This window comes from Arachis ipaensis, chromosome B05 (genome assembly GCF_000816755.2).
Source record: "Arachis ipaensis cultivar K30076 chromosome B05, Araip1.1, whole genome shotgun sequence".
Lineage (NCBI taxonomy): Eukaryota > Viridiplantae > Streptophyta > Magnoliopsida > Fabales > Fabaceae > Arachis > Arachis ipaensis.
The window spans coordinates 143,853,164-143,863,942 of NC_029789.2; the positions used below are offsets into that span (position 1 = coordinate 143,853,164).

The 10,779-nt window shown below is 34.4% G+C and overlaps 1 protein-coding gene across 1 annotated transcript in view; it reads right to left on the minus strand.

Annotated features, from left to right (window-relative positions):
• Nucleotides 340–10,779, minus strand: part of LOC107641428 (TMV resistance protein N-like) — a 15,725-nt gene continuing 5,285 nt past the window's right edge. The window contains exons 2-7 of the mRNA XM_021124040.1: nucleotides 7,334–7,573; nucleotides 5,245–6,349; nucleotides 4,724–5,056; nucleotides 3,724–4,692; nucleotides 2,681–3,347; nucleotides 340–1,407 (exon numbers count right to left, since the gene is read on the minus strand). Coding sequence (XP_020979699.1) covers nucleotides 494–1,407; nucleotides 2,681–3,347; nucleotides 3,724–4,692; nucleotides 4,724–5,056; nucleotides 5,245–6,349; nucleotides 7,334–7,573 — 4,228 coding nt within the window. The 3' untranslated portion in view covers nucleotides 340–493. The remainder of the gene's footprint in view (nucleotides 1,408–2,680; nucleotides 3,348–3,723; nucleotides 4,693–4,723; nucleotides 5,057–5,244; nucleotides 6,350–7,333; nucleotides 7,574–10,779) is intronic.

Below are 10,779 nucleotides of genomic sequence, written 5' to 3' on the forward strand. Positions count from 1 at the left end.
GGTTACGGATTCGGATCTCCCTATTTTTGGTAAAAAAAAATATAAAAAATTTGTTTGTTTATTTATTATGTGAAAAACATATTTTTAAAAAAAAATCTTTTAAAAAAAATATAAATTATATCTTCTCAAAAAAGACTTTATTTTTCTAATATTTTTACTTTTCTATTGAAAATTTACTAAATACGCTAAAAAAATAAAAAAAATTATTTTTTCATCAAAAAAAGATTTTATCAACTTAATGACACCAAACAAATACTAAATCTACACATAAATTTATCAAATCTAACTCTTATTGATCTCAAATCAAGTCTAGTTAGATCATTTAAAACCTCAACACAAATAGAAATAAGAATTTAAATCCTTCAGACATGGTAGTAAATCAATGTTCAAATTTTAGCTTGTACAAGTGTCTACATTTGAGTGCCCTATAGACTATAGTATTCAAATAGGATTATTTCAATCCATGCAGTTCAAGTACACAAATCTAGGTTTCTCAGTCTAGAACAATGGTGTGAAATTTTTCTCCTAGTTTTGACCATTCACCTGTGAATTTTGCATGATTACTCTTTGCTATACTCTGTTGATGCCGCAATTGTGGCACTTTTTTCCTCCACTCATCTCTTTGAGCTTTGAGTGTCTTTGCTTCTTCAAATACATCTTTCTTTTTCTGAACAACAATCTTCTTTTCTGATTCACAATCACATAACTTAGCTTTGATGGCATTCATTTCCTCTTCCAGCTCCTTCTTTCTTTTCTCCATCCAATCTAACTTTTGCCTCAACTCCCTGTGCTTGTTCTTGTTTCCTTCCAATCCTGCTTCTAATTCATCAACCCTTTGTAGCTCTGATGCTGTGGACTCAATATTCCTACATGATTCAATGTATTCCACACTGCAACAATTGAACAACCATGAAGCTTCTGATACCAATGTTTCAACTTCTCCTGATATGCCATCTTTTGAAGACAAATTGGATAGGTAATGCAAACTGTTCTTCATGACATTGTAGTTTTCTTCATCCAACAAAACTGAAGCATCATTCTTTGTGATGAAGTCTTGTACTGTTTTCAATGCTTCCTTGGCTTCTTTGCTTGGAGCAGTGGTGGTTGCTGGATCATCATCGGAATTCGGGGAAAGAACATCATCATGTGTCTCAGCATCAAGAGTAGCATAAAATGCTTCCATCTCCACATCATTATCATCTTGAGTTAGAGGAGCTTGATTTATCAAAGGCTCATCAAATTTTATTAGCAAAGTGGTGCTACAAGTTTCTGTGTACATTTTCTGTCCACTATCTTTATCACTACTTGATGGAGTGGTGGGAATTGGGTCATGAACGTTTTCTGTGTTAGCTATGGATGGTGTTTGATATGATTCTCCTACAGCATTTGCTAGATTATCCTCATATGCTAGAGTATATCCAAAACAAAAGAATGTGAAATGATTAGTCAATGCATAGAATAGGGTATTATAGTCAATGTAGTGTTAAACAGAGCAATTGAAGTTGATAAAAAAATAGGATAGAAAACATATGTCCTTGATTTTAGGATTTTCAAAAGAAATTCCAAGAATCAAGAAAAGAGATTAATCTCTTTTGAAAATAGTTCAATTTGCTTTCTAGGAGATGCTTTCTCCAAAAGGGAGACTGAGACCGAGAGACAAAAAAAGGAAGATATAGACTAAATTAAGTCTTTGTATTGTGTTTGGTATAAAATGTACTTAATTGAGTTATGTCTAAATATCATGTTTAGTTTAAAATAAATGTGAAGATTGAAGGGTAGATTTGAAATTTAAATGTTACGTGTGAGTATTTTTGAAAAGAAATGTTAAAAGTTTCAGTTTCCAATCCCAGAAATTTCAATTCTCTTTGGTAGCGTTTGTTTTGAGGTATTGAGATAGAGACTGGGAGACTGAGAGACTGAGACTCAGTATCATATTTGTTGGTTCAGATATTGGTACTAAAATTTCTGTCTCTATCCCTAAAATTTCAGTATTTCAATACCTCCAAAAAGTAGAGACACAGGGGACTAAAATTTTTAGAGATAAAGACTGAAACTTTAATAACATTTTATACCTAAAATATCCTCATTTCAATTAATTAATTCTAATTTTATTCTTTGTACAAATTAAATTAGAGTTTCTTTCTTGTTTCAATTTCTGTCTCTCACTTTGCACCAAACAGAATACTGAGATTTATTTCAATCTCTGTCTCTTAGTCTCTGTCTCTCAGTCTCAGTCTTTTTGTCTGTATCTCTCCACCAGCGACCTTTATCTCCACTCACTTTGCACCAAACAGAATACTGAGATTTATTTCAATCTCTGTCTCTTAGTCTCTGTCTCTCAGTCTCAATCTTTTTGTCTGTATCTCTCCACCAGCGACCTTTATCTCCACTTTTTAAAAATACTAAAGAGACTGAAATTTTGTATCTCGAGACTGAAATTTTCTTCTAATTAATAAGTTAATGGAATTAAATTGTTTCCTTTTGTTCAACTTAGATAGCTAATGAAACAATAATAATTTATGTGTTGATCAAGAAAAATAATTTTGTATTGCAAGGGTGCCAATCTTGTCCTAGTTTTTATTTATGAAAATGAATGTTCTCAGGTACAAATTTCATAAGACTATATCATGTGTAGTTTTTCGCCACATTAATTATTAAGAAATGCCACACATATATTTACCTTGGACACTAGTTGTGTTAGTTTTGTGCTCCGTAACAATTGTGTTTGACTCCCAATTCAAGTTGTCACTGAATGATGGAGATGGAAGCAATGAATGAGATACTATTTCTTGCTCCACATTTGTTTCCAATGAAGTCAAATTTTGATGCCTTTGCACAAATTGTGTAGGAGAATATCCAATACCCTCCAAGCTATGAACTTCTTCCAACAAGAACGGATCAGTGAATCTTATATCTTCCATGTTACTAAATTGCTTGAATACATGGAGTCCAATTTGCATCATGCTCTCATATATAGTTCCACCACCTACTCCATGCACTGCATGATCAGAAGACAACTCCACATGATTCCATTCATCTTTAGAAATCACATTGTTTACCTCATCTTTGAATTCAGTTTGTTTTGGACCCAGAGTTAGAATCAGTATGTGATCTTTTTGTAGAGAGAATAAGGAAAAAATATGCATTTCATGACCATTGATGGTCAACTTGGGTTCAAATGAAGTCTTTTTCAGTTCATTAATCACAAAGAGTGACATGGCTGGAAACTTGTTTCTAAACCAGAAAGAAATTGATGATCCGTGGCGAGAATAGTTGAACCACTCCTGAACTTTTGTTCCTGGCATTGGCAGCCATGATTCCTTGTCATTTGCATCCTCATGTAAATCCTGCTTGTCATAAGAATTCGGCAAGGTCAACAATTTTTTAACTTATTTGATAACTAAGTACATGACAGAAAAAGTGAGCTTCTAATGCCCTTAAATCAAGATAGTAAGACTCACACATGATGTTAATTACAAAATTAATAACTAAACTCACTTTCTCTCATTACTAAATTCCTTGATTTAGAGGATTCTTTTCCTAAAATGACATTATTACCTATATCACAAACCACCACCACCACCATTAACAACTCTCAACCTAATGAAAATGTCAATCAAAACAAAACAACACAAGAAATCATTTGTGATGGGGCAACAAATGTGTCCTTATATCAAGTCTAAATATTTTATAAAGTTTTTAGAATTTGGGGTTTAGAGTAACCTGGTTAGAAAACATGCTCCTAGAAGAGGAAGTCAACAAGGTAGAGCTTGGTGCATGCAAAACTTCTATGCTAGGTGGAATGCCCCTTATTTCCTCAAGATTCTCACAACCATCCAAAATGAGTTCCTTCAGAAAGTAACAATCTTTGGTGCATGATAGGAGAGTGAGGTCCAAACTTTTTAAGGATATGCATCTTCTTGCAGAGAATTTTTCAATGTTTGGTGGAATCCCTCCGACTTCTCGAAGATTCCCACAATAATCCAAAATAAGTACCTTCAAGAAGGTACATCCTTCAATGCATGCAGGAAGAATTGTGAAACTGTTGGATGATAGATTCAGCTCTTTCACATTGACTAACCAAGGAACACTCCTTTGAAGAAACTCATTTGATACATTGCAGTTTCTGAAATCAAAGTGTTGCTGATTGGAAAACACAACTGAGCTTATTTGCTCCTCAACTTTCTCTTGTGAATGTAACAGCAAACCATCACAGTTTCGAATTCTCAAGCACTTAAGCTCTTTCATCAGAAAAATGCTACTTGGCAACAGAACAATCTTAGAGTTCCACAATTCTAATCTTTCAAGCCTAGTAATATAACGAATTGAAGGTGGGAATTCTTTTATTGGAGTGTATTCTAACTCAAGTTGTGTTAAACTTTCCATCTTCCCTAATATTTCTGGAAAACTCTTAAGACTTGAACAAGACGAAAGGCGGAGTTTCTCGAGAGAAGGCAACATAAGGTCTGGAAAACTCCTAAGCTTGCAACAACCCTTTGCATCCAACATTCTAAGTTTATTTAGCAACCCAACTGATTTATGAACTTCAGTTAAGTTCTTACACCAACAAAAAGACAATTCTTCCAAATGTGGGGCAACAGATAAATCAGGTATTTGTTCTAGGTGCTGGCAATTGCTGAAATTCAAAACTCTCAAATTCATGAACTTCTGCCAAAGAAAAAGTAATATAAATCAAATAAATAAGCTTAAAATGGATAAATTAATGTTCATGATTATAAAAAAAATAGACTTTTTGTATTGTACTTGCCTTTTGCTTCTGAAAGAAACTAATGAGTGATGATATGGAACTATCTGGTAACCACAATATGGCTATTTCCTTTGGATAAAAATCAAATGGGAAAATTTGTGAAGGATATCCTCGCCATTTAAGCACTTTCAAACTATTTGGAAGATGTTTGGGACTGTCTGAAAAGTCACCTTTATTAATAACAATTGTTCTGAGATTATTCATCTTCATGAATGCTACACCATCCCAATTAAGTTTTTCATCAGCTTTGGGGAATGCTAGCTTTATCATTTCAATTTTATGGCTACCCTGCTAGCCCATAAAAGCACCAAACAACTTTAGATAGATAATGACCTTAACATATCATTTAAAGAATTAAAGGAAAAATAAGAGTTAATACTCAAAATGATTCTTCAAAGATCACACGTAAGTCAATTTAAGTCATACATAATCTTTCATGAACCAATTTGAGCATTGTAAAAGAGAATCCAACTTACCTTGTCTTGTTCCAAAACACGTTTTGCATCCTCAAAGTTCCAAATCCTGCTACGCCCTCGAGGCTCTTCAGACTCTTGTCGAACGATTTCTCTACCCATATCTTGAATCAAATCATGTAACATCACTTTATCATCTTCAATCTTCACCAAAGACTTATCAATCAAAACTCGCATGCTGTTCTTGGGGCAAAAGCCGTGATGAGCACGCAGTATCTCCTCAACATACTTGGATCTATATCCATTAAAGAAACAAGCAATGTCAAGAAAGATCTTCTTCTCTTCCTCCTCCAATCCATCAAAACTCACTTTAAGAATCTCTTGAATCTCTCTCTTAGGACTTCTTTTATACTGATCCAAAGCAGATTCCCACTCATCTTTACTCTTACCAAACAAATTAGCCCCTATTACTTCCAATGCAAGTGGCAAGCCAGAAGCAAAAGCAACCGTTCTGTTCAAAATGTATGAGTAACTTGGATCAACCTCTCTTGTTTTGAAAACATTCCATCTAAGTAAATCAAGAGCTTCTTTATCATTTAACTTCCCTACTTCATATGTTCTTACAATTCCATGACTCGTTAACAAGCCTTTGTTTCGAGTTGTTACAATGATTCTACTACCAGAACCAAACCAAACAGAGTCCCCTGCAACTGCTTTTAACTGCTCTAATCTATCGACATCATCAACAATCAACAGAACCTTCTTTCGATTGAGCCTACGCTCTATCACCTTCTTTCCTTCACTGACATCACCTAACTTAACATCTCTTTCATCACCAACTAACTTTGAAAGCAGCATTTGTTGGAGATATACTAAGCCATGTGTTATTGAATTTTCTCTCACATTACCAAGAAAACATACACCTTCAAATGAGTCAGCAATGGAATTGTAGACGGCGCGAGCAAGAGTTGTTTTACCTATTCCGCCAATGCCATGAATCCCTACCATGTGGACTCTGTCACTGGATTCAACATCCAAAAGTAAGTTCAGTTCTGGAATCTGAGATTCTAGTCCAACTACTTGATCTGAAACATATAAACAAGTGTGATGAATCCATTTGGAGACTATTTTCACAATCTTCTCAGTAAACTCGCATTCAGCTTCGGCCCTGTGCAGTCAACATGCTAAGGTTAACCAACACATGCATCACAATTCAAATCGTTTCATGTTATGCCATGGTTTGATAAATAGATTCTATGCATGTCTTTTGCTATTTAATCTTACTTTTAAGTAAGCTTTAATTTTAGTATCTTTTCATTTTTGGAATCTAAAATATTTTATTTTAGATTCTATTGTTAGTAAATACCAACATAATCGTTAAACTCCGATGTAATAAAATAAAAATTTACCAGAACGAAAGGCAAAAATAAGAAATATAAGAACAGTTTTGAACAAAGTTTTTTATTTTTTAATTATTCTGTTAGTCCTTATAATTTATTAAATTCACAATTAAATTTTTATACTTTTTTTCCTTTCAATTGAGCTTCTATACTCTTTTTAATTTTATAATTAAGTCCTTTTTGAGTCAAAAATATTAAAATTATCAGAATACTCTTCCCAACAAAAATATGATCAAAGACCTAATTGTGAGCAGGTGAAAACTCAGGTGTAGTCGACTTCACGTGAAGTTGATATTTGAGAGCTGTTAAATGATTTGACTGATTTGACTAAATTTTCATCTAACGGCTTTCAGGTATCAACTTCACGTAAAGTCGACTTCACATGAGTTTTTACCTTGTGAGTATCTTCAATCTACGAAGAAATATTTTCTTAACTCTAATATTTTTTAAAGACCTAATTACAAAATTAAAAGCAGTATAGAGATTCAATTAAAAAATATATATATGAATCTAATTATAAATTTGTTAAAACTATAAAAACTAACAAAATAATTAAACTTTTTTATATCATTAGGTAGAGTTGATTAGTTGGATGAAAAAAACGTTATACATTGAAATGTGGCACAATTCTGCTTTGTTTGGTCTAACACAGCCTTACTCATTTTAAATATTCATAAATGATGCATGTTTATTGATCGTTATAAAAGAGATGAACAAAATCTCAAGTATTGCATAGAAATAAAGCAAGGTACCCAAGTTTAAAATGAAATCCAGAAAGATTAGCAGCTTGCATAAAAGCCATCTTCCATTTCTCCAACCTCTCTTTATCTTCCTCGAGGTTCATCCTCTCCTCATGTTTCTCCATTGCTTCACCAAAACTCCCCCTCAGATTTCGCACATCGGAAGGATCCACGTCATAGAACACCGGCAAAACAATCTGCCCCTTAGTCTTGGCACACTCCATGATGTTAACCAGTTCGTCCAAGCAGAAACTTGAAGTTGCATAGTTTTCCGAGAACACCGGAATTGCAATCATGGAGTCTTCAACTGCAGTGAGAAGTGAGCGTGTGATATCCTCTCCTCGCTCGATCTCCACGTCATCAATGAAGGTGTGGAATCCCCTCCGGCAAAGAGCTTTGTAGAGATGGCCAATGAACCGTTGCCGAATATCTTTGCCTCTGAAACTCAAGAACACATCGTAAGTCCAATCAGCCATGAACGATGATAGTAATACCTCGCTGTTCTTTACAATCTATCTATCTAATGAGTCGATTTAATTAACTGTATTCTTTTTTACATATACATAGGTATAATTTTTCCTTTTAAAAAAAAAAGAATCTTGGTCAGATACCTAGGTATATGTTGAATATTTTTTGTGCGACGTATCGGGATCACTATTAACTATGCGCCTTAGTGTCAGCACGTTGTGCTGGAATTTGGCAGTTTCTATTCTGTTCATAAACAACAAGAAAGAATATAATATAGGAAACATTTCAAGTACACCAAGAGTACCGGTGCTCCAATTGTTTTAACCGTTGATCTGAATTATAAAAAATATATATAATATATATTAATTGAAATCAACGGTTAAAATACTTTCCAGTGCACTTGAAATGTTTCCTATAATATAATTTGGAAAAAGCAACCTAGCAATAGTAAGCTTCACTTTGATAAAAGAATCTATGATTCTATGATCAATATCATGATGAAATGTTGCATCATATTCTGCTCCTTCGCAGCAGGTTTTGGCATTACACTTGCACATAACAACAAAATTTTCACCGATGCAATGCAACATCCAGTAACAAAATGTACCACAAACTACTCTTGAATTCTTACACAGACATCTCAGTCCACAACAATGGTCTTAAATTTTTCTCCAAGATTTGACCATTCAGCTGAGATTTTTGCTTGAATAGCCTTTGCTAGACCCTGCTCGTGCCTCAAACGTGGCACTTTTTCACCCCTCCACTTGTCTAGTTGAGCTTTAAGTGTCTTCCCTTCTTCAAAGATATCTCTCTTCCTCTTCAGGGCCATATTCTTTTCTGATTCATAAGCAGATAAGTTGGCTTCAACAATTTTGATATGCTCTTCTTGTCCCATTTTACCTTTTTCAATCCAAGCTAACTTTTGGTGCAGCTCATTTTCCATGGCTACAGCTTCTTTGAACTGATTCTTGTTAGCTTCTAGACCTGCTTCCAATGCATCAGCTTTCTGCAGCTCGGATGTCGTGTACTCAAATTTCATGCTTGCTTCTACGAAATCCTTACTCCAATGGGTCAAGAACCATGAAGCTTCTGATATCAAAGTTAGCACTCGTCCTGATAGGCCATCATCTGCAGACAAATTGGAAAGGTACTCTAAGCTAGTTCTCACTGCACTGTACTGTTGTTGATGCAACAGAACCGAAGCATCGCCGGAGATGAAGTATTTTACTATTTTTATTGCTTCCCTGGTCTCTTCGCTTAGAGCATTAGCGGACAAATTATCTTGGGAACATGAAAGAACATGGCTCCTAACATCAAGAGAAGAATAAAATGCTTCCATTTCTGTATCATCTTGAATTAGAGGAACTTGATTTATGTAAGACTTGTCAAATGTTGTTGGCAATCCAGTGGAACAGGTTTTCACGTATATTTCTTGTCCACTAAGTTTTCCACTTTGAATCTCATCAAAAGGGGCTTGAGATGATTCTCCTGGAGCCTTTGCTAGACAATCCTGGGATACTAGGTAAAATCCAAAAGGCAGGAGACAAGACAAGGTTGACATTAATGATTGGCGGACTCAAATAAATGATGGCAACTATTAATAAATATTATAAAATAATTTTAAATACATAATTATAAATATGAATAAAAAAATATTTTGTGAAATAATAAAATATCTATATTTTCCTTGACAAAATCAATTATGCATCTCATGATCTAGTGGTGATAAACGAGCAAAGTACACAGTAAAACTAAAAGTAATACTGAAAGCACATGAGAAAGAAATGTAATATTTACCTGGGAGTGGGACAAGAGTGGAGCATCTTAACTGCTCTGAAGCCATTGAGTTTGAGTAATTCTTTTTATTGTCGAATTCTGGAGGCGGAAGCAATGAAAGCAAAACTTTGCATTGTCCCATATACGGATCGACTAAAGCCAACATTTGTTTCTGCTGCATAAATTGTCTCTGAGAATGTTCCCTTTCCACCACTCTCTGCTCTTCTTTCAGTGGATCAGTGAATTGAATATCCTCCATGCTACTACTTCTTTCAAATAAATGGAATCCAGTTTGAATGACAGGCCCATGATTGACCTTAGAATATGTCAACTCCACATGATTCCATTCATTTTTTAGAAGTACACCAGTCATCTTATCTTTGTTTTTTATTAACTCTTTACTCACATTCAGAATTAATTTATTGTATTTTTCCAGCCAAAAACTGTAATGCACTTCGCGGTTGTTGATCTTCAATTCTGGGCAAAATAGTATATTGTCTCCACTTATGACAGAGAGAAACATGGCAGGGAACTTGTTACGAAACCAGAAGGAAATTGAAGATCCCCAGCAATAGTGGTTGAGCCACTCTAGAATCTTTGGCCTTTTCACTGGCAACCAAAACTCCTCTCCACCCTCCTCCTACAATATTGTTGGTGATAATTAATCCCATCAACACATTATTTTTGGTATTTAACCATAGCAATACATATATAAATAAGTGCAAATTGTGACACAAAATTATCAAATAAAGTATACAAGTAAATAGTAACCTGATTCAGCAATGTCATGCTTCTACATGAGAAAGTCAAAGTTGTGCAGCTTGGTACATCCAAAACTTCTACATTCTGTGGAATCCCTCTTATTTCCTGAAGATTCATGCAACCTGACAAAAAGAGTTCCTTTAAAAAGTGACATTCTTTGGTGCATGCAGGAAGAAGTGTGAGGTCCAAATCTTTCAAGGAAGTGCAATTTCTTGCAGAGAATGTTTCTATCTTTGGTGGAATCCCTCTAATTTCTTGAAGGCTGCTACAATGATTCAAAATAAGTTTCTCTAAAAAGGAACACCCCTTGATGGATGCAGGGAGAATTGTAAAATTATTGTATGAAATATCTAAAACTTTCACATTGACAAACCAAGGGATACTCATTTGAAGGAATTCATCTGATGCATTGCAGTAACTGAAGTTAAACTCTTGCTTGTTTAAGGACACCA